Here is a 25,388-nt window from a genome sequence, read left to right on the forward strand (position 1 = left end):
TTGCGAGCACAAGAGGGTCAAGATTGGGTTTTTTAATAATTGGTTTGATTACCGCTAGTTTCAGAGGTTTTGGTACATATCCAATGTTGAGGGATGAGTTTATTTTTGTGAGCAATGGTCTATTGACTTTAGGTAAAATGTGTTTAAATAATTGTGTTGGTACAGGATCCAGTAAAAACATGAAGTTGATTTAGATCAGCTAATTAAACTAAGCAAGTCATTTTCATCGACAGAATTCAAGTAGTCTAAGTGCACCTCAGAGCTGGCGGGGGGTTCATCAACAAAAGCTGATGTGACTTTGGACTGATTTTGGATTTTGAGGTGAATGCAATCAATTTTATCATTAAAAAACCTCATAAAGTCATTGCTACAGAAATCAGAGGGAACAATGGGGTTGATTTCCTTTTTGTTGCCAATTAGATTTGATACAGTGCTAAAAAGGAATCTAGGGTTGTCTTTGCTGTTTTCTATAAGGGAAGAGATGTACTGTGATTTGGCTTTAGATAAGGCATGTTTGTAGTCGGTGAGGCTGTGCTGCCGTGCAATTCGGAAACATTCTAGTTTTGTGTGTCTCCATTTATGTTCATGGTTACGAGCAGCCAGTTTTAATGCACGCGTGCTGTCACTGTACCATGGAGCAAGCCTTTTCTCTCTAAATTGTTTGGTCTTGACTGGTGCAACACTATCTAGGTTTGTACACAAACAGTGTTGTAGGTTGTTTGTAATGAGCTCAAGGTCATTTGGGTGAGTTGGAAAAGAAATGGTGGTAAGGTCTGGAAGGTTGTTGATAAAATCAATAACTGTTGAGGATGTTATAGTGCGCTTTCTAATATAGCGTGGCTGTGGACAATTATCAAAGTTTAACGCAATTTCACATGTGATTAGATGGTGATCACAGATGGTCTCATGTAGCGAGAGATTGGATAGATTCTTTATCTCAATGCCCTGTGTTAACACTAGGTCCACTGTGTGTTTGCATTGATGAGTGGGCCCAGTAACATTCTGAGTGAACCCTAGCGCATCCAATTTGATTCAAATGCAATTTTAAGTGGATCATGATCCTTCTCAAAGTGAATATTGAAATCACCAACAATTAAGGCCTTTTCTGAAAAGATAACTACACTTGAGAGAAAATCAGCAAATTCACAAAGAAATTCTGTATAAGGGCCAGGAGGACGATAGATTGTGATGAGCATAAAAGAGTGCTTCCTTTTTGATGCAGTGACTTTAAGAGTAAGTACTTCAAAGGATTTAGTATCATAACTAGATTTTTGTGTTGTGTCAATGGTAGGGTCATAAATTGTGGCTACACCACCACCACGACCAGATGTTCGTGGGCAACTGTAATAGCTGAAGTCAAATGTAAACACTGAGAAAAAACTCTCTCAGGGACCAAAGCACAATCACATACCAAATATAAACAGTGCACAAAACAAAGAAAACAAGCTCCCAGCAATGTTAGAAAAATATATCCATTTTTAATATTGGAGCATATTTTCAGTACAAGCCTTGTCACTGAATTATGAGGGTAAAATATACAAAAACAAAACAATCATTCATTAATCGTAATCATGGTAAATGTACAATGAATCGTGATATTGATTTGCGCTCATATCGCCCAGCGCTAGCACAAAGACACTTTATTTTGCTGAGAAGCCGAAGATACCTTTGACTTTTTTTTTTTTTTTTACTCTTTTAACAGTAGCCAGTCCCAATATTAGCCAAAATCTCTATAGATGTGTTGATATATTCATTTTTAGAGCTCACCTCTCAAAAGATTTACAATATTGGAACCTTCATCCAAAGGTTGACACATTGTGTTTTTTAACTCAGGTGGCATGGAAGTGACACAGATAGTGTTGCTGTCCAGGGTCCTGTAGCTGCGGATTTGAGCTCTGACTATAATTGTCTGTGTTCTCCCTGTGTCTGCATGGGTTTCCTCCCAGTGCAGGAGGGAAGTGCAGGAAGAATTTTAATATATTCTTCAAAGCATTAGACACTGCATCTAAAACATGAAACACAAACATTCTTAAAAAGAAATAAACCTGAAAAAGAAACTACTCCCACATTTTCCCTCCCCACATGACCTCAAGGGATTTCCTGGGTAACATTCAAAGGCATTCCATTTCTCTAGAGGTGCATGGGTAATTGCTACCAGCAGACTCTCAAACCTTGAGTATCACCCCAGGGAAGGAGTCAACAGAGCTGTAAACAGTGGACAATGTCATAACCCACACTGTTCTTTTAGCAATTAGCCAATAATTTAACAAAGACATGATGCACATGAGGAACAATGAAAGAGTAAAAAGCTTGGAATGAAGAAACACAGATATATTTTGTGAATATTTCGTGAGGAATGGACCAATAGAAATGTCCTAAAATTAATTTACATTGACACCAATTGAATATTAAGATATTTTTTAATTCTAAAAATTACTGTTTTGGAGATACATGTTTTTTTGGGTTTTTTTTTTATAGACGAAAGGTAGGCTTTTAAAAAACCCTTGAAAGCTCTGGAGTCCTAAAGGGCTTGAAGTGTGTTTTTATTATCTTCTTTAATTTTGACTTTACAGGGACGCGCACAGGCTGATGCAATGCTTCTGCTTATAAATTCTTGTGGGCAAAATTGACAAGGTTAAACCTCAAAAAATAAATAATCTGAAAATGTTGTTCATCAACATGTAGGTCACCTCATAGCCAGGACTTACATCAGAGGACCCCAGACGTTGTCATTTTCTAGCTAGCTCTGATACAGCATTCGTTCTTAGCAACAGTGCGCTATAGACAGCAGAGTCACAGCCAGATTTTCTGATTCATGTGCTGTAATTTTAATCAGTCCCTGTGCTAAACAGCTGCCTTTAGACCTTGAATTGTGCCCAGTCTCGCCCCGGGTGTTTCTCATTTCCGCAGAGGGTCCGGATGAGGGAGAGTAATAGTGTGTCGGCAGGCGAGAATAGCAAGAATCTCTTAAGCCGCAAGAGCCAATACAGAGAGTAAAAGCAGGTCATTCTTCAGGTGTCAGCCACTCACTGGAAGTCTATTTCTCTTTTTCTGTGAGTTTCTTTCCCATTTTCTTCATCCCTGACCTCTCTCTCTCTCTCTCTCTCTCTCGCTCTTTTCCCCTACATTTAGCAGTCCTCCACAGCAGACCTGATGATCAGAAGCATCCTCCTGAAGCATGCTGGGAAGTATGGCTGCCGGGTGCAGACGAGTGCGGACACAGTGCTGGCTGAAGCTGAGCTTCTAGTGAGAGGTGAGCTCATTGGTCCAGCTTCTGTTTCCATGTCCTTCATCTGGAACGAAGCCGAAAGGACTAAAAGCAGTTATAATATATAAATATTAATAATAATAATAATAATAATAATAATAATAATAATAATAATAATAATTCAATAGAATTATAATTTTATTTATTTATTTATTTCCCCCCACTGGATCTACAGGTCTAGTCTTGTCTAGATTAAGACAGACTTTGGTCAAGTGTTGATCTGGTTCGGTCTGGTCGTCTAACTAGGGCTAGTCTGAGTCAGGTGATAAATCAGCATACGACTAGTCTGAGTCGGATGATCAGCTAGTTGAGGGCTAGTCTGAGTTGGGTGATCAGACAGTCGAGGATAGTCTGAGTCAGGTGATCAGTCAGTCTAGGGCTAGTCTGAGTCATGTAAGAAGTCAGTCTATGGCTAGTCTGAGTCATGTAAGAAGTCAGTCTAGTGCTAGTCTGAGTCATGTAAGAAGTCAGTCTATGGCTAGTTGGAGTCGGGTGATAAGTCAGTCTAGGGCTAGTCTGAGTCGGGTGATAAGTCAGTCTAGGACTAGTCTGAGTCAGGTGATCAGCCAGTCTAAGGCTAGACTGAGTCGGATGATCAGCCAGTCGAGGGCTTGTCTGAGTCATGTAAGAAGTCAGTCTAGGGTTAGTCTGAGTCAGGTGATCAGTCAGTCTAGGGCTAGTCTGAGTCATGTAAGAAGTCAGTCTATGGCTAGTTTGAGTCGGGTGATAAATCAGTCTAGGGTTAGTCTGAGTCAGGTGATCAGTCAGTCTAGGGCTTGTCTGAGTCATGTAAGAAGTCAGTCTAGGGTTAGTCTGAGTCGGGTGATAAGTCAGTCTATGGCTAGTCTGAGTCATGTAAGAAGTCAGTCTAGGGCTTGTCTGAGTCATGTAAGAAGTCAGTCTAGGGTTAGTCTGAGTCGGGTGATCAGCCAGTCTAAGGCTTGTCTGAGTCATGTAAGAAGTCAGTCTAGGGTTAGTCTGAGTCGGGTGATAAGTCAGTCTAGGGCTTGTCTGAGTCATGTAAGAAGTCAGTCTAGGGTTAGTCTGAGTCGGGTGATAAGTCAGTCTAGGGCTAGTCTGAGTCATGTAAGAAGTCAGTCTAGGGTTAGTCTGAGTCGGGTGATAAGTCAGTCTAGGGCTAGTCTGAGTCATGTAAGAAGTCAGTCTAGGGTTAGTCTGAGTCGGGTGATAAGTCAGTCTAGGGCTTGTCTGAGTCAAGCAAGAAGTCAGTCTAGAGCTAATCTCAGTTGTGTTTTTTTGGGCAGAGCATTTCAAGTGACTGTTGAGGCTGAGCAGAAGAGCACACTTTAATAATGAACAATAACAGAGTCTTGCTTGACTTCTTCCCTTCAGAGCACAAGAGAACAAAGCATGGCATCAATGGCAGTTCTTTAATAGTAACAGAAATGATTATCGTGCTGGTATTGTCATCGCGTCTTAAAGGATGCAGGGCTTTGTGGCGCTAATTACTCGGATATCAAAAGTTTGTGTTTTGTCAACCCCTTATTTCCCTTATTTAATTAACTTTGTTAATTAATGACCTTCACACTCGGATGAGCATGGGATGTGTTGTGTACAGGATGTGGAAATTTTTGCCACTGCTGTGGTGTATAATAGGCAGGGAAGTAATTGTGTGCACACCTCAATGACAGCAATGTAATGGCCTGCCTCTTGCATCATATTCAGCTGCTCAAAACACACTGCATCAGCCTCTCATCATTCACGCTTCGCCAGGTGTTGCATGAATTGATCTCGCTATTCTTTGTGCCTGCATTTTTTTATGTATTTATAAAGAGATTTGACTTACTTTAAAGTTGAGGGGGTTTTTTTTGTTGTTTTTAATCATTGTTTTATTTTTTATTTCTGCAAAATTAAAGCATATAATGTAAGTAAAAGAAGTTTGAATTTTTGAAGTTTGAATAGATTCCAGTGGTAGTGACAGGAGCCAAAGTGTCAAATAGAAGCTCTCTAAAACTAGGTTTCCTTTACAACACACTCCACATACATCTTCATTATAAACTGATATTTGTATAGATGTGTTATACAGCAAATCTTACTTGAAAAATATATTAAGGCAATGCAATATTTCCAGCATTGTGATTAGTTTCTTGTAATTAGTTACTTTCATGTTTTAATTATGCAGAATTTCTGAAAAATCAATGTACTTATACTTCTGCATTCTTTACCCCTTTTCCCCTGCTTTTACATCATAAGCATTTCTTTATATACATAAGCAGCCTCATTAATTTGTTTATTCATTTTTGATTGTTATATATGTAAAATTCTCAGCTTCTCCAAAGCTTTGACAGGAAAGCCTTTTTTCGCACTGGTTTCATCCAGATTTAAAACAGAAGCCGCTATATACTGCTTCCATGGCAACGTGCAGGGCATATTAATGGGCATGTAAATGCGCTTTTTTCAGCTCAACCTTTTAGCGCACCCTTCCCGGGACCACAGAACACTGGGTTTTTCTTTGGGTGCAGCTGCTGAAAGCCTCTCGGTTACAGCTGTTTTCCCCCCTGAGCCGCCTGCCGCTTGCAGCACCCTCAGATTACATTCACATCTGAAGGCTGAGGTAAACATATGCTTGGCAGCTTCAGACGGAATGAAGGGGCCACCATACAATCATGGCTAACAGAGCTGGCATTGTGCCTGACAGGGGGGAGAGAGAGAGAGAGAGAGAGAGAGAGAGAGAGAGAGAGAGAGAGAAAAAGCAAAAATACAGCTTCACTGTTTCTTAATCAGTATGAAATTCTTGGCAAAAGATCTGTGTCACTCTAAATCCTGCTGTGGTTAAGTAAGTCTTTGTGCGCATGCTTGTTTGTTTGTTAAGCGATTACAACTGGGAATTGAATTTCAGCCCCATAAGCGTGTGCCTCTATATGCATGTTGGTGCATGTCGCCTCGGCAGAGATAAAATTAAATAACATCGAGGTAATGGCGCTAACTCAATAAACGCATTTGCAAAGACACGATTTTCACTCCTGTTCTGTGCCCTTCTCTGGAGATCATGTGGTCAGTCCTGTCACGCTTCCTCCTTGATGCTGTTTGTCTCCAGGCCCCCCGGGACCTCCTGGAGTGGTGATTGTGGAAGAGATCACGGATGCCACGGCAACACTTTCATGGAGTCACGGTGTGGACAACCACAGCCCTATCACCACCTATAACATCCAGGCCCGAAGCCCCTTCTCTTTAGGCTGGCAGACAGTTAAAACAGGTGAGCATTCTGGAGAATTACTGGTCACACAGCTGTCTGTGAGTGGTTTTGCTGCATTTTGAACATAGAAACATTTAAGTTAAGGGAAGTGTTATAATGTCATAATGATGCATGACCCCTAGTGAAGACCCATGAATAACGGCATGCACCAGTCAGCTATAACTGCTTGTTTTTATCAGCTCCACTGACCATATAGATGTAGTCCACACACTGTAGTCTACCTGTTGCTCTGCATACTTTGTTAGCTCATATTCCTCATGTTAAAATGTTTAAGACCATGACAGGGCAGGTATGATTTGTGTGGTATTGTTTGTTAGTGTGTTGCGCTGGCATGAGCAGATCAGTTACAGTAGTGCTGCTAGAGTTTTTAAATGCTTCAGAGTCACTAAGAATAGTTCACCAGACAAAAAAAAAAAAAAAAAACAGAGGATGACCAACACAAACTGTGCAGCAGCTGATGACTTACTGTCTCCAACTTTACATTTACAAGGTGGACTGACGTGGTAAAGTGAACAGTGAATCGACTCGTGTTTAAAAACTCTGGAAATCTGGACGCAGGAACACTGTTTTTTCTGATCCACTCGTAACAGCACAACGCACCCTGATAATTTTCTACTTGATATTTTAATGGATTGTTTCCCTTATTATAAGCTTGTCAGTAAACTATTTTAATCCATTTGCCAACCTCTCTTGCCAGCCATGGCACTAGTGGTGGGTATATGTTTGGCTTTATAGCTAAAAGGACAGCTCCTGGACAAGTACCAACCCTGCTGACTTCTCCCCACCTATGGCCACTGTTACAAAAAAGCACAATGTGCAGTGTCCTGCAAAAGTGTTGTTATTGACCACAGAATGTACAGATATCTTAATGTGTTCTGACGTCTCCTGTGCAGTGTTCCATGTGGTGTGTGTAAAGCTTAATCAACACATTTGGTTTGCAAAGAATAACAAAAGCCTGTTGAGCCTTCATTCCTGTATGTGGGCGTGCTCTATGGCCAACTATTAAAAGTCTGTTGTGCTTGTGGTAAATGTCATTGGTTTAAATCATATGCCAAATTAACTTCTGGGTTATTACAAAATTAACCTTCGACTCTTTGGTAATTTCCAAAGTGCGTTTTTTATTGTTTTTGTGAGTAACTTGGAGAGATAATTGAATCTATTTGCTCAAGAGTTAAATTACTTTATTTTGTCTACATTTAGGGTAATACCACTTGTAATTATTTCCCAAATGTCAAAGGACAGCTGCATTATAAGTTTCATTTTGTCTGTTTACTTTATCTGTTCAAATCCAAGCTGCCAGAAAAGTAGTAGTGCCAAGCCGTTTAATGGCTTATGAATATAGCTGGGTGAATCAGTACAGTTCTTCATTCACACCATCACAAAAGTGTTTTCTTTGCGGTGGGAGGAGTGTAAGAGCACATGTGGGGTGTGAATTGAACGGCTGAGTGCTGAATGAGAGACTGAAAAGAAGACAGCTAGAAAAGGGCTTTTCTGTAGATCCGTTCCTAGCAAACACTGTTATCGTCCTGTGCTAAAAGAGTGCTGACTTTAACAGAGCAGCCTCACATTAATGTGACAGTTCAGTTAAAAGGCAAATTTACACAATTTCCTCCTTCTACAGAATGTAGTTGATCAACCGGGTCATGGTGTGATGGTTTTGCACTGGAGCTATGAGGCTAATAAAGCTAACATGTAAAGGAAGCTTATTTAAACCAGTTAGCATCGAGCAGACTGGTGCGTAAATCATACACTTGGCTCAAAAATGTTCTCAAAAAGACTAACTTATGCAGTTCTGATAATGTGTGACAATGTTGTGTTAAAAATTGATAAACTATTGGCTAAATGTCAGGATTTAGGTGTCCACTGGAGTGTAGTGAATGATTAATACACACTTGTAGCTCCAGTGCAAAAATAAAGTGGCCAACTTCAGACACCAAACATGTCTTTGCAGTATGTTTGGATGCTAACTGGTTTAAATTAGCTTCCATTGCTTTTTGTCTATAGTAATCTTAGAGCTCCAGTGCAAAACTATCAACCAGTGTCTTGGCTTATCAGCTACTTTCTAAGCTACTGCTTACATTTAATTGCTAAAGCTCACTGTGCCAAATTTATTGAATCCCATTATTGTTAGTAAGTTATTAGTCTATTTCGGAGTCAGTTAAGCTCCTTTTCTTGTTTCATGTTGGAAGTTGATTGATGTTAATGCTTACAGCGGAATTTTATCAGTTTCACACTTGGTCGTATTGAATATAATGTTCTAATGTTTTCTGAATTCCTTAAGATAAATTGAAAAATAACTTTAATGTCTGTGTTTTTGTTTGTGTTTACAATCATTTGGGCTACTTAAATTACCAAATAATCCTTAGCAGCCACACTGAAGTAAACCTATATTAACACTTGTTGTGTCGGTTTTAAATTAGGCAGCTTTTTCAGATTCAGAGTCTTTTTTTTTTCTAACCTCACTGTTGTGTTTTACTGGTAATGCTATTCTTAAAGATGTGCTTAATCCAAGGCTTATGGGCTATTTTATGCTGTAATTCTGTTGCGCTTATAAGTTTTTTCTTTTTTTTTGCGTCTCAAATATAGTTTGGCAAACAAGCTGTAAATGGTTCTTGGAAACTATCCTGTGGGATGTAAGTAGCATAGTCAAAGACGTGGCCTTTAAAACTGTATGGCTAAAACTGTGGGATTTGCTAGGATTTACTTATTCAACTGGAGTACATTTATTGCGCTAAAGCCTTAGCTGCACCGACATGCCGTGACTTCTGAGTTGAAGGGAGTGAAGAAGAGAAGGCAAATGCGTCCCGACTCACAGCTTTCACATGTCACACAGCGTTGTTCTACCAGTCTGCAAGAGATTGGCAGGTTTTTCACGTCAAGATATCCCCACACATTAGCAGGAGAGAAGCATATAGATGTCTACAGTCCAAGCATTAATGATTCATGTTGGTGAAAGGTAAGTCTCTATTTTAAGTTGTGAATCAAGTCTTTTCAAAAAGGGAGCAGTCTGAGTGGTGTCTTTGAATGAACCCCGATGTTGACCATAACACTGTCAGTTCAGTTTGTCAGTGCCTTCTTCCATTTCAGCCAGGTGTTGGAAAATGTGCCACTGTCTTCATGACATCATGTGATTGGATGGTGGAAGCTCTCTGAATGAAATGTTATTTGTACAGCTATACATAAATGTATGGGTGGCCATTGTCATGCATTATTGAATTATCTTGAATTGCACCGTTATTCTTCGGTTCCCCAGGTATCCACATTGACTGCTTTTCAGAAGTTTGATATTAAACTTGATATGTTTATTATTTTGCTCTTTTCAGGTATACGGATTGACACCTGTATCGAGCAGTGTCTTAGGTTGAATTTTAAACAGAATTACTATATCAACATCAATATAAGTTAGCGTTTTATAAATGCGTTAAATGTAAAATAAAATATGTATTGTATTTTATTTAGGTGCAAATTTTAGATACATTTTAATGTATAAATAATTTATTTGAATTTAACTGAATTGAACATGTTGGGGGAAAATATATAAAAAACTTTATGTCCTAATTATAATGGGTGCCTACAAATGTTTGGATATCATCCATCCATCCATTATCTGTAACCGCTTATCCAATTCAGGGTCACGGTGGGTCCAGAACCTACCTGGAATCATTGGGCGCAAGGCGGGAATACACCCTGGAGGCTGCGCCAGTCCTTCACAGGGCTGTTTGGACACAATGCAATCCTTTAATTATTCTCTACTAATCTACATGCTGTACTCCTTCATACAGTGTAAATGTAACTTTGAAAATATGTCAAACCTTTTGCACTGTTCACTTTTTGAGTGTTGTTGTGTTTTTTATTCACAGAAACAAACTTTTATCAACATTTTACCCACCTATATGTGTCATCCTCAGATCCAGAGCCTGTAACTGGAGATATGGAATCTGCTATGGCTGTAGAACTGAACCCATGGGTAGAATATGAGTTCCGGGTGGTGGCCACCAATGCCATTGGCACAGGGGACCCCAGCACACCATCCAGAGCTGTCCGAACCAAGGAAGCAGGTGGATATCATTTCATGAATTACACAATTGAATGTGTAATATTGCAATTGAAATTATGCAACCGTTTAGACACTCCAGTCAAAGGATATGTTTCAGTCATTTTAAAAGGTTAATGTTTGGATATGGCTATAGTAATATCTGGCATCCATGTGGATATGAATATAGATATTGGTAGCATGTCTAGAATTGGTAACACATGATATATTCTACACAATAAAGAGATACAATAAAGTAATTTATTTTTTTATGTTAGAACAGAAGCAGTGGTCAGAAATAAAGTGGGACAATGTGGATGGTGTGTGTAATGAAAGAAGCCATGCATGTGTACACATTACAGAGCTCCTCATAAGGGATACTGAAACTAACAAAAGACGAGCCAGCATTGTTTAGAAACGTCAATTAAATGTCTGAAATGTTGCCAAAACAAATGTCATTTCTTGCTGTGACAAGTCAATGATCAAAATGACAAATCACTGTCATAACAAAGTCAATTCTGTTGTCTGCTTTGTCACTTCTATTATGGAACATATTTGTCATCAGTGATATGTGAAAGTGTGTAGAGAGAACAGAGAAGGGGTGTAAAAAAAAGACCACTGTAACATGTTCTATGAATCTTGTATTCATAATGAATTATTAAAATGATATAGCGGTTTGCTCTGATCAGAGGCTGTTCCAACCAAAGGGACATTGATTCCTGGGGAGGCACCGGATTCACCACAACCCTGGTTAGAGAATATGAATGTATGAGAATGGGGTGTACATACTATCTCACAATGCCTGACATAAGCCTGTATAGATGATTATGTTAAATTTACAAAACATGTTTATTTGACTTCACCAAGTCAGGTTGCATTATGCGTCAGTATGTGGCTTTCTATAAACATTGTATACAGCTTTATGCAGTCCAGTGCTTGTAATTTAGCTTTGCAAGCTTATTCCAGCCATTTATGTATTAGGTGTACATATAAGATCTAAAGTGTTATTGTGTAATATATGAGCATGTGTGATTCTCCTGGTATTTTGTTATTTTATGGCAACTGTTGCATAGTTGGAAAGTCACTTTATTTAACACAATATAATTTAAAAAATATGTATTTTGGTAATGAGTTACATCAGGAAAACATTCTGCAAAGGTTTGTGCATTGATTTATTCTGTACTTAATAATATAATAATGTTTATAAAATTATGTGTGAGTTTTGGTTTAGACATTTTAAAAATGGTGATTCTGAGGTTAACGACCATGAGCGAGCATGAAAATACTTCATTATGAGTTTGTTGTTGTTTTTCTTAAAAATTAGAAATGCTGTTTTTAATAGTGGGCAGCAGTCACCTTAAAATGGCAAAACAGCAAGAGCATTTTTAATTACAACTATATGTTATTAAAAAAGTTTTAATATTTTTATTAGTATTTGTACACCTATTATTAAAAAAATCATAAAGTCTTATGAACATAGAAGTCATAGGAAATGCCATTATATTTGTGTCTATGAATGAACCAAAACATGAACACATTTGACAAGTGTTATTTTATTATGGCCATCAAAGCAATCAAAATTCAGGCTTGTGGCTGTTGAGTACCTGCTGCCAAGGAGGGAAAGACTATGAACCATGTGACAGTGCTGGGTGACCAATGCTCAGTGATGCTTGAGAACCATGAAGCCAAATCCCACGGGGTTCAATTCAACCTAAGGGCTGGTGAGGCTGAGACCCCAGTTTCACTGCCAATTTCACCCATTAACTAGTTTTCACCTGATCACACAGTTACTGCTTCTTTTAAAACTGCTGCTAATGCAACAATACTGACTGCTCTAAATGCTTGAAGGAGGACACTAAATACCCAGCTATGTTAGCTAACAAGAAAAAAAAGGTTATGGCCACTGTACCCAGAGTGAACAAGTGCTTTCTTGGACTACAGGCCTTGGATGATTGATGCATCATTGGGGATTGAACTCAGAATTTTCAGCTCCAGAAATTGTAACTGATATGATTTCTTTCTTCATAGCATGCCTAAGGCCACTGTGAAAATGTACTTCTCCAGAATTAAATCAATAACAATTGGAGAGATTCCAGCCCTGAATAGAAATTCTCTCGAGAGCAGAAGTAAACAGTGTCTCAGATCCTATCCGTGTTGAGCTAGACTCCCTCCAGCTGAGCACAGTAGTCACCATTTCCAGTGTTTATATTGTAACACTCGAGGGAATGTGTAGTTATGCATCTAAAATTAGGCGGTGACATATTTTTACAGCGGCCTATGACCAGCATGCATCCACCCTGTGACCCTATTCTATTTTAATTGGAGGAGAAAGTGCAAAATAAGCCACTTACATGAATTTAAACGAGTTTTCTGCTTGAGTTTAAGCAGCTGGGCACTCGAGCCTGCAGGCAAAGAAGCTGCAGAATTATCTATTTATGGAGAACAAAAAAAACTTGCTCCCCACTGTTCGGATCAAATGCATGTGCAGAGCCACAGAAGTCGCCAAAAATAGAAAACAAACGTCGTTGGATGGATTTTTTCAGCACCTACAATCTATAGCAGTTGGGCAGACTGCACCAAAGACTACATCAATTATCCCAGGATCCGTGTATGTTATTGCTTTCCGGCCTGGATCCAGCCAGGTCAGCGCTTTTTGGAATGTTTGCAGTTTTGCAACCCTTGGTATTTTTGCTCTTTCCGAAACCACCTGTCAGATATTTTTTGAATGTTCGTACATTTTTTTTCCCCAACTTTCTTTTTTCTTCCCTATGACGCAAGGGCTGCCAGTTTTTCTTTGCCAAGCAAATCAGAGATTCGGTCTTATAATAAAGTGACAGTTGAGTCGCCCGTGGGTGTACCTCTCCCACATCAACTGCCAAAAATCACATGAATTAGCCACAAGCAAACAAAGGAATCCTCAAAGCCTACGTACGACTAGGAGAACTTCAATCCTCGTGATTAATCATAGAAGCAAATTGTGCATCTTTTGAAAAGAACACACTGCATAGGCTTCTCTGTTACAACACAAAAGAAATTATTTCACACTACAGTGCACAACACATCTGAAAAATGGTACTTAGCCTTTTATTACTTCAGGTCTTTGTTGCTGTACAAACTGAATGGCATGTTGCTTGACTTTGGCAAAGATACTAAAAATCATAGCGGTATTCTGGCATTGTATCCTGTGTGTCTTTAGTGCTGCGGCTTTGTGCTAACTGATGGCAGATAAGTTGTTAGATTGCATTTCTTCTGTTCTGGTTCTTTTAAAATGAGTCATTCATTCATCATATTATTAACACTGTTTTATATTGATTATTAACCACATAAAATATTTTTTCAGTTTCTTTAAAAATAAGACAAAGAAGGATAACGAGGATGTTTTTTTGTTTGTTTGTTTGTTTGTTTTTATTGTGAATTTGGATCAACATGGACTAACATGCACACATGGCTAAGCCCGACTATGATAACAAAGAGCAGAGAACAATACACACACACACACACACACTTCTCAGCTCAGGATACCTTTCTTCTACTATATTGTTTTATAGAAATGAGTGGTATGCTGCTATATTAATGTTTATAATTTTGGATTTATCACCTTTAAGATTCAACAATTCCCATTTCTTGTTTTTGAATATGCTCAATATAAACTACCATTACTAAAATAAAAGATTGTGATATACTAATATTGCTACACAATGAATCACACAGCACTTGAATGAAGTTGACTACTCACACTGATACAGGTTTACAGACACCAAGAGCTATTAAATGCAAAAACATGAGCATGGAAAAATAATGACATTTGACATCTTGTCACAGTTAGAACTGATTTAAAATGTGTGCTCTCCTTACAAACTTTGTGTTTGTATTTTTTTTTCTTCTCATCTGTAGTTCCCTCAGTGGCTCCAGCCAACGTGAGCGGAGGAAATGGGCGCCGACACGAGCTGGTCATTTCCTGGGAGGTAAGTCTGCCATCCGCCTGGGCCATGTGCCCTCCCACAGAGAGCTCATGCTATGCTAATAGCTGTGGCATAAAAGCCCTGCTGCTGCAGTCCGAATGGATTCTTGCTGCTAATTGACTTCAGCGTTCAGAATTGTGGCCCAGAATAATTGCTGCTTTTGCAGTTTCCAACACATATGAAAATCGCTCAGAACAACTTGGAGCAAAATGAAATTGACTGTGTTTTGTTGTGGTTATACTGATAGATGAAGCTATTCATTGTTTTGTTTTTTTTCCCCCAGCCTCTGATATATGTCCTTTTCATACATGTAAGAGATTCAAACAAAATGCTGGGAATTATTTTTAAATTTAAATTAGATTCTCCATCAACATGTTTCTGCCTGTATGTCTGACATTGTCCAGGTTTTATGTAAAGAAATGGAAAATACATAGCAAACCCCTCACGGCTTTGGAAAGAACATTATAATACACAAAATATTTAACCAAACTCAAAGTATAATAAAGCAGCTCATGTACGTTGAACATTCTTCATGACTTACTTTACATTTTTCAGAAAAAATATATAAGCCTCAGTGCATTTATCTTATTCAGTATCAATAATTTTTCAGCAAAAACTTAAAGTAAATTCTAAACTTTCAGTCAATACTGCATTGGTGTTTAAAGATAGGAGAGATGTTTTATTATAAGGTGAATAGGTCTCACAGAAGATAAGTGGCCTTGGCGTGTTTTTGATGCGGAATCAAAAAAAAAAATATATATATATATCATTATTTCTGAGCACCTACATGTATAATATTAGTGAATGATGAATGCTGGCTTAATTAGATTTTTTTTACATATGCATACTAAATTATCATATAATAAAGGTAAAACTTAGTAGTAGTACTTAACTTAAAATTACTTCAACATCATCAATATGATTGTGATGTTTCACTGACCTATAATAGGGAGACCAGTGCCACAGGCTACTCCAGGCTCAACACTACAAAAACTGCACTATGTAACTATCGTAGAAGGGTAAAAAAAAAAAAAAGAACATCCCCTCCTCTCTCCCCATCCTCACCGCTGCAAAATTGCTGCTGCTGTTTCAGAATTTTGTGAAATGGCATGAAATCCCAATTAGTAATTTTTCCAGATGGCTTTTAATTTGAAACAATGTATATTATATTGGAGAGAAGAGTGAAATGTACCTTAAGGTTGCTTATGTTAAGCTTGATATGTTTTCACAGTTGAAAAGATAATTTGCAAAGTAACATAAAGTCCATCGAATAGTTCCTTCAGTTCCTTAATGTCTGCAACACACCAGGCAGCTTTTTTGGCAGTACTACATTAAATTAAAGCCATATCAAGACACAGAAAGCCACAGTAGATCACGTGACTGGAAATATACACAAACACAGCCAGTCTTTTGGTAAACAAATGCTAAGGCCATGTTACCTCAGCTAACAACATTCTGACCTAGCACTGTTTGTTGAAATAAAGAATCCAAGAGAACTAGAGGAAACACTGTTTTCTTTCTTGATTTTCTGCTGCATCTCCATGCATTCTCAGTGTTAAATAAGAACACCACAAATGACTTGGTCTGAAGGTTTTCATGTATTAAATCTACAAAAGTCAATTTGGTGTGAAAAGTGATTGAATACTAAAAAATAACTAACTAGCATGAAAACTAGCATGCTTGATGTAATTCCCTTTGTCTCTGCTGTGTATAAATGAAGTGAAAATACAGCTGAAGTTTTGTTTAGCTGATCATGCTCATCTCATCCCTACTATTTAAGAAGAATGTTACATTTAATTGTGACTTAGTGATCACAGCTTGAGTCATAATTCACTACAGAGGGGACGGTTTAGAAGATGCAAACTGCAGATGTGGTAGCGAAGCTTAGCGCCGTCTCCAGTGGACTAAAACTTGAAAATTTAAGCAACTTCCATCAAAAACAAATGATTTATTCAAGGCTCCTTGGGAGATGGGATGCATTGTCTTCCTGCTAGCAGTGGTGCTGTGGTACTGCTGTATAATGAGGACTTTGGTCACACAAGAGAAGCGTACACAATAATTAACCTTCATTCCTGAAGCAGTTTCCTCCTGTAATGCTAGGGATGTTTGGAACATCTGCTTGCTACCTCGGCCTTTAGAAAGCCTGGATAAAATTTAATCAATCTCCTGCCATGTTAAGAGGACATTAGCATGAAATGTTTGTCAGTGAAGAAGACACCTTTGGCAAGATTTGTGGTGGGGATTAAAAAAAAATGGACAAAGCCCCAAAGCTGGAAAATCTGAAAATGAGGGCAGTTAGAGATGCGATTAAGCAGATACAGAGGAACAGATGTGGTCTGTAAGTGATGGTTATTGTTGCGGTTAGCAAGTATGCAAGCCCAGAATGTCACCATCCACATAACCTTCGTCTGAAGGGAACTGCACCTTAGTGAGTGATTATAGGAGATAGAGCTCATTCCGCATGAAGCCGAGTGGTCCTTTTCTGAACCAAACCTTGCTGTTTCAAAGCCCTTGAGAAATGTATTACTGTAAGAGCGGCATAATCATTATTGGAATCTCTCTAATGCACTGACACTTCAATTATAAAGGCCCCTTACACCATTTGTGTTCAGCAAGTTTTGTGGTAAGGTTTAGCAATAGTTTGATGCCTTTGTGTAGCATTTTAATAGGGCCTGAGATTTTGCAGTCAAAATGTTGTGCAAAAAATTTTTTATTTGTCTTTTACACAATCAACCATAATATTAAAACTACCTTTTTGTTCTATACACACACAATTATAAAATAGACAGTGACAGTAGAAACAAGAAGGTGGTTTTAATGTTATGGCTGATCAATGTATAATGTTGGTTTCAGTATCAAAAACAGGTACAATGGATTTTTGCATGAGCGTTTTCCATACTTTATGGTAGAGGTCTCGCCTACTTCGGCCCGCAAGAGCTAAACTTTTGGCCCACCACCAACACAGCCACAGTCACATTGTGTTTGTATCCTCGAATTTCTGCATGTGAAATTCCTAATATTTTGCCACTACTGCTGGAGTACCAGCGCTCTTCAGATGTGAAACTGCAGAGACAAAATGCAGAAGAGTTTACAGCGCTGATTGCTGGCCTCACACTCAGCCACGCTAAAGCAGTTTCTCAGTATGCGTTTTTGTGTGTTGTTACATTCTCATGTTCTTGTGAAATGTCAACAATTGCAGCCCAAGTAGATCATGTTCCTGATCTAGCCAAGTACAATTACAATACCTGGATGTGTTTTTGCTCTGCCCGTATTATCGAGGATGTACTGGGACCAGACCACTTCACCATTTCACACCATCCTCAGTGGGATGGTTTTTCCCCGCCACGTTGGCAACCACAGCACCCTCATGTCCTCAGAACTTGGTACTCGTGAGTCGCAAAGCAAAAAAGCTTATCATGACATAATATATTGGGCTAAGGATACATCAGATTTCAGTATTGATTCTGATGATGTTAATTGTATTCTGCTGAATCCAGGCTGTCATATACATCATTTGAGAATGTCCTCATTAATTCCCCTTCATATATAGTTGCAGGCATATCTGCCTTCAGTCAGTCAATCAATCAAATTTTATTTATATAGTGTTTTTCACAACAGAAAGTTGTCATAAAGCAGCTTTACAAAGATCCGGGTCCAAGGCTTCTATGAGCAAGCCAGGGGCAACAGTGGCAAGGAAAAACTCCCTCAGCACACGAGGAAGAAACCTTGGAACCAAGACTCATACGGGGAACCCATCCTCCTTGGGTCGACACCCAGAGACACAACAGAGAACAGAACAGAACAGAACAGAAGTAAAAGTGAACTGATAACAGATAAATGGGTTATAGTAAAGTGAATGTAGAATATTAGTGATACATGAGTCTGAGGAAGGAGGAGGTGGTCAGTGATTCTCTCTCTCTCTCTCTCTCTCTCTCTCTCTCTCTACACTAATATCACATGCACTCTGCATGCCTCCAGGGCCCGAGCACACCTCCTCCGGGGTGGATCTGGGCCAAACGTATTGTGTTATTGTTATTTTCTCCATTAGCAAGGTCAGTGGTAAAATGGCATTTGGAGGCAGTGGCATTTAGAATAACAAGTCAGTCGTAAATAACCTGAACCTGCATGACAGATGACAGCACACACACACACACACACACAATATACACCTGCATACACCACTCCGCCACAACATCCTTTTTTTTTTCTTTTTTTTTTGTTTTGGCGGAGGTGTTTTCTTGTTTATCCACTCTTTCATTATTTGAAATTAGGGTCAGTGAATCAGCCCTATATCACTGACCAAGGCAAAGGGGATGGGGGGTAAGGGTTGCGTCAGCTGACCCCAACAGCATCTCTTTGACAATGTCTAAAACCGGACGTATAATTTATCAAAAGTACTTTTTACATAGTATAAACCTTTTATAAATTATTGCCTAAATGAGCATGCAGTATTTTTTTTTGTCATAAACATATTTAATTAAAGTCTTTAAATTATTTAATATATATATGCACACACACACACACTCAGGTATAAATCAGGTTTTCGTCCAGACAGTGACCCAAGGCAAGGGCAGAACTCAGGACTCAGTATGCCACCCCTGTTTTGAATTCACAAAGAATAATATACATATCTACTCAGAAATATAAGCAAAATGTATATTTTATGGGATTATTGTCTGAGTGTGTGTTTCTCTGCAATGGCCTGTGTGCCCGCCTTGCACCCTGTGTTTCCAGGTAGGCTTCGGACTGCGTACCTGAACTAGATAAGCGGTTATGGGCAGTGAATTCATGAACGAATGAGTTATGTCCAGCCTTCCTGTGATTAAAAATAATAATAATAATAATGTATTTTTTTTAAAAGATTAATATAATAGTGATTGTAATAATAATAATAAAAAATACTGGCATATGAGTCAAGTTTCAAGCAACACTGTTTTTTTATTATCTCTCCTTACATTAGGGATTGTTCCAAACACTTTCTGTTTCAAGATGGTGGTCAAGTTAAATCTTCTAAAGAAGCAGACTTCAGGCCCCAGGCATGTCTCGGCTAATCAACTATTTTTAGGGGGTAGGAGAAAGAGTGTAAATGGGATTTTTGGCTGAAGCAGGATGAATGTCTAAACAGCCATATCTAATCTTCCTCGTTAGCATCAGCGGAGAAAGTGAAAACGCAGCCAGAAGCGAAGGACTAGACCATTAGGAGCACCCGTGTACTACCAGCCGGCTTCATTTTACGTCTTTCTACTCTTCCCCATGCGCAGCTATTCAGATACACATGTTCTTCCCCATTTTCCAAGTAGACGTGATTTCTCTGAGCTGTTTATCAAAGCGCCCCTCTATCGGCACTAGCAAATGCTCAGCCAGAACCAATCGTGTCAGTCTGATGGAAGCTAATTCCTTTCCAAGGAACACTTGGAGTAAGTTAATTAGACAGGCACAGCGATCCTTCCTAGCGGAGTTTAGCACGAAGACGCTCATTTGGCGGCTACCTTTAGGGGCCATGATTATTCCGAAGCATGTGTGAATGGCTCAAAATTACACCATGACAGACAGATACGCTGCCAAAGAGGCGAGAGAGAGAGACGGGGAGTACAGGTGTTTGTCATTTATTAAATTTGTCAAGGATTTAATTCTGCTAGCTCACATTTTAATTAAATTTCTATCTCCCCTAATAAATTGCATTGGGTTCTATTAAAGACCTAGCAGGTGTTGTAGACAGCCCCCAGATAACCTGTTTACAAAATTCAACCAACAAGAGGCTAAAACCCTTTTAAATGGGACATATTATGACAAATGCACAAAAAAATCTATGCATTTATATGTTAATGAGATCAGGAGCCCACCAACACACACACTGTAAAACAAGACCACAGAGATAAAAGACCATGAGCTGTTCTGATTATGTGCTGCTTGGTATTTGAAGTGCAGACACTTTAGAATTGCCCCGCCCTTCAACTGAGTCCCTCTAATCACAGCGATGGACCCATATTTATGTGAGAGCACAAAGATGCAGCAAAACATAGACAACAATCACTGAGAAAAAAGAGCACTGTGTAAAAAGGAAGAAAATGAGAACAGACAAAAAAGAGAACAGTGAGAAAATGGCTAAAAATCTGAGCTTCGGCTGTGCACTCATGGTGAGGTCTTAGTCATTTATAAGAACAGACGCCAGCCATAGGGTAGAATGCTGCTGTGGTGTTTGATCCATGTAGAATTTTAACAAAACCAGGTCACAAATAAAGATCCCAGAATTGTGTTCCCTTGTTTTTAAGCTTTTAAGAATATGACCCCTTTAAGAGAAGTAAAAAATGTTATATCTGCAGCCAATAGCAGAATGACCACAAGCCTTTGCCCATATCTCCTCAAGCTTAAAGTTTCTCTCTGAATTGATTAGAAAGAGGCTACGTGAAAAGGACTTTATAGCACCATTGTCTCCTCAGCAAGGCCATTGTTCGACTGTAATCAGAGAGATGGGCAGGCAATCTAGTTTAACTGCTCGGCATTGTGGGTAATCATAATGGCCTCTCACAGATGGTTTCCAACAGTGGCAGACCTCTGGCTTACACAAAGCACTTTCCCGTCATCCAATCAAATCGCCGTTGCTGGATCCATTGATTCACAGGACCACTTCCATTAGCTCGCAACCAGCAAACTCAGATTGGAGCAGCTGTTTTTTGTTATTCAAATAGTGCTCCTCAACCCCTGCAGTTTATTCACATGTCGGGTTACCGCGTATTTAATTGATGCGTTCAGGCTCGTCGTCAAAGCGCTTGACATTCACAAGTGATTTGTTTCATTTCGACTGAAAATCTCCACGAATCCATCAGGGACTTCCTGACATTTTGATGTGATTTCCATTGCCATTTCTTGTATTCTTTCCCAGCACCAGCGTAACAAAGAATGTTATTTAGCTCGGAAAATATGCAGATTTGAAATAGTTTGTTAGAGTACATAGACTGAAGATTCTATTTGTCGCTCAAGAACTTGGAGTGTCTGCCAAGCGCTAATCACGTTCATAGCCAAGAATTCCATCACACTGCGCATGCCACAATCTTCCTTAGAGTGGTGACTACTGGTACTTAGGGATGGACAATGTGACAATAACCTATGCCTGTTAGGTATATTGTCAGTACATTTCAACAGAAAGGTTAATAGCCCTGTTCAGATGTATTACTGTATGTGAAGATGGATCCACTTGCAGTAGTCAAAATAATCTCCCATAATAAATATTTGTACCTGATTGTAAGATGTATTTAAATCAAATTGATTCTCATTCCGTCTCACCACAGTTGTGTTGGAGACCGCTGAAACAAGTTTTCTGAAATTGATTGTAATAAAATCGATGCTGTAATAAAGGAAATGTCTGGACACAAAACACTGAAGGTGTAGATATGATACTATACTGTTGAAGCTTCCTTACAAATACCTTATTTCAAAGCTGTTTTTGCCTGGAAAGTAAATGCAAGTATACAAAATTGTCTCTGACTTTTATACAGCACTGCTCTCCTACATGTGTGGATGCCGTATTGAGATTCAGTCGGTTAATTGAATTCCTTTATAATTCAATTTCCAGCGTTAGGTGGACTGGCATTTCTTATATCAACACCAGCAGAGGGAAACTGATGTGAAAACTTAAATTTTTTACGGGCAAAACTTATCGTTTTCCTCTAAATTGACCTGGACAAGTCTTGCGAGAGGAGAATTTTGGCCTGGAGTCAAATATGGATAAATAGAGGAGGCTGATAAACGCCTGGCCGAAAGTCTTTAGAACATACCTGCTGATGTGATGTTTTCTCCCTCTCTCATTTTACCAATCTCAGCTAGTTGCTTATTACTGAACTCGTTTTCCAATTTCATGCCTCGCACGGAGATGCTCATTGGCTGTCTGCAGATTGTGGTCATTTTAATGGTACAGCTTCTCAGTGGAGCAGTCTGCTATTTTATAGCACAACCGACGTGTGGTAAAAGTTTCTTTCCTTCTTTTCCAGCCCGTCTCAGAAGAGTTTCAGAACGGGGAGGGCTTCGGATACATCGTGGCATTCCGAGCCAATGGGACACGAGGTTGGAAGGAGAAGATGGTGACGTCTGCTGATTCGACCACATATAAGTACAGGGACGAGACCTTCCCTCCTCTCACTCCTTTCGAGGTGAAGGTGGGGGTCTACAACAACAAAGGAGATGGACCCTTTAGTAAAGTGGTCACTGTGTTTTCAGCAGAAGGAGGTAAGCTCACAGGTGACCCATAGTTTCTGAAAAGACAGCACAGCAGGGTAGCAATGTGATTTTAAATGCTTACTCTTCGCTCTGTTAGACACATCTATCTCTTTGCTCCACCTTGAAGATCTAGTGTTTCATCAGTGGCTACAGGATGCTGTTGGCTGAATGTTTTTTTGTTGGTGGATGACTCTGAGGCCAGGAGTGACACTGATGGCCCCTTTTCAGCCAACACACAGAAAACACGCAGTTGGTGCATTTTCCTGTTTTTATTTCCTTGTGTCTTTTTCCCAAATTTGCTGAGGGTGTCATGTCCCTTTTTCCATTTTCCCATTTGAAAACAAAAAGGTCCACAGGCCCTTTCTGAAGATTCTTTAGCTCGACACACCCACAGACACACCTGTGACTCACAGTGATGAACCTACTATTGGTTCCAGCTGTGAAAACACTTTTCTTGTTCCAGAGCTTATTCATGTTGGATGAAATAAACCAAATGATTCCAAATTATGTGGGAGAACAGAAACCAAAAAAACCAGCCCCATGTTGGTAGGAAAGGGCTTTGAAAGTTTTAAAATCTTCAGATGCACTGCTTTTTCTGATCCACACATAACAGCACAACACACATAAACACATCACCACTATTTCATGGTGCATTTACACTGGTCCAACGGGGCATAGCACTGCAAAAAAAGCCATTTGTTTTCAACGGGAGTTGATGGCTCCGTCAACCACACTCTGTGCATGATGAGTCTGGGGCGTCTGATCAAACAGAGCTGAAATGTATGCAGATTGATTCTATCTAGTAAGAAGAAGGCTGATGTTTCAGTGACCTCTCCACAATGCAATGTGTGTCTTTCTGTATTCAAAATTAATGTGATTTCAATTGGACGATGCAGGGAACGCCTTTATACCACACACATGCAGCCAGCTGATGTTGAGGTATGTGTTCATGTCCGTTGCAGCACCTGAGCAATATCAGTGACACTGCAGCAATCAGAATGATCCACCACCCAAAAAATATCCACTATGTGGGTGTCCTGACCATATACAAACAAGGCAAAAAGGGGTTAACAATGTATGCAGAGCAACAGATGGATTACAGTCTGTAATTATAGAACTACAAAGTGCTCCTCTATGGTCAGTAGAGCTAAATTAATAGACAGTGAGTGTAGAAACAGTGAGGTCGTTTTAATGTTATTGCTGATAGGTCTATATTTTCAAAGGCACGGTTATTTTCCCTAATCTAAATGTACTGCAGACAAAGCCTTGATTGTACTAACCCAGTGATGTGGGAGGTACCACCCCAGTGACAATACAGACAATTACTTTAAGTGTGTTCTGTGTGTATTAATCTCAGCTTTTTGCTCATAAAGGTGTCGTCTTTTGACTGAAGCGGATTTGGCTTAAATAATGATTTGACACTTTTCTTCCCTTAACTCTAGTTAAAAGCATATACTGAAACTCCTTTCACCCAAAGCTGGTCCAAACACTTGAAAGGTTTGAGTGCTGCTGAGTGCAGACATCACATTAAGGGGATAAAATATGCAGCATCTGGCTTTATTCAAACAGTGGAACTTCTTGTCAGTCATTTCCTCAGTTTCGCAGGCTGTTTTTTTTTTTTTTTTTTCTTTTCACAGAGGGTTGTATTTGATATGTGTATTTATTGCAAACCAACAAGCTACACATGCTTCTGAAGAGATACATTTTGATGCGCACCATAGCTCTCAGTAAGAAATAGCAGGGCGTATGACATATGTCCCGATGAAGACATCAGTCAAGACATCTACCGCAGCTGTTAATCTCTGTTCTGCATCTTTGTAAATGTCTTAAATGAGGTTCTAGCAGACACTAACAAAAAGGCAATGGCTCGTTTGCAGGCGGAAAAATCATAACTTGCTCCAGCTTTATCTATCATTTTCTTTATTAATGTATTATTCTGCACTGAAGAAAAGACAACACAACCCTTTACTAAGCTGTACGCAGAAGAACTGTGCTTTATGTAAATGCCTCAACCTCATGAAAAAGATAAAGTAAGCTCATTTCTGCAATAACTAGATAATGAATAATTATTGCACACTGCTTTTATAGTAAAAGAGAAGCGTCTGATTTACATATCAACCCCCAAGTAACTTTAAACTTCAAAAGTGTGAAGTCACTGTGAAATGAATAACTTTTTTTCCCTGTGTTTTGGAAACAAGACTTTGATACATCACCTGTCTCAAAAATGAAGGTGCGTTTGTCCTTTCAGTGACTTGTTCCTGAGAGAATCGTTTTTGTAAATGAGATCTGCTAATGTAAGAGGAACTTTTTAAAGACCCCCTCCAGTGAAGATCACATTTTTACCTCGTTAGCATGTTGTTTAAATGCTGGAAGATGTATTATGAAGGAAATAAGTTTGAAAATACAGTGTTCCAAAAACTGTTTTAAAGGAGCATTAGATGCTATATTTACCTTAAAATTACACCTTCAAAATCCTTGTGCTCCACTGACCTGTAAAAGGGAGAACAGAGACATGTAACCGCTACTCCAGGCTCAACACTGCAGGAACAGCACTATGGAGCTTTTGGCAGAGGGAAGGAAGCCACCCCATACTCCTCCCTCTTTCTTGATTTCAGGACAGTGCTGTAAAAGTAAATTACACTCTGCAACTATAGGGAGAGGTCAGGAGCAAAAATACCAAATTTTAAGAGTGTT

The 25,388-nt window shown here is 39.2% G+C and overlaps 1 protein-coding gene across 2 annotated transcripts in view; it reads left to right on the top strand.

Moving 5' to 3' along the window:
- The window catches only part of cntn5 (contactin 5), a 301,937-nt gene that overhangs the window by 268,254 nt on the left and 8,295 nt on the right, over positions 1 to 25,388 (top strand). The window contains exons 15-19 of one of the 2 annotated variants that reach the window (XM_066685167.1): positions 3,133 to 3,253; positions 6,327 to 6,485; positions 10,394 to 10,543; positions 14,413 to 14,483; positions 22,469 to 22,703. In XM_066685167.1, coding sequence (XP_066541264.1) covers positions 3,133 to 3,253; positions 6,327 to 6,485; positions 10,394 to 10,543; positions 14,413 to 14,483; positions 22,469 to 22,703 — 736 coding nt within the window. The remainder of the gene's footprint in view (positions 1 to 3,132; positions 3,254 to 6,326; positions 6,486 to 10,393; positions 10,544 to 14,412; positions 14,484 to 22,468; positions 22,704 to 25,388) is intronic. The other variant, XM_066685168.1, reaches the window with a different exon arrangement.

Source organism: Hoplias malabaricus, chromosome 11 (genome assembly GCF_029633855.1).
Source record: "Hoplias malabaricus isolate fHopMal1 chromosome 11, fHopMal1.hap1, whole genome shotgun sequence".
Lineage (NCBI taxonomy): Eukaryota > Metazoa > Chordata > Actinopteri > Characiformes > Erythrinidae > Hoplias > Hoplias malabaricus.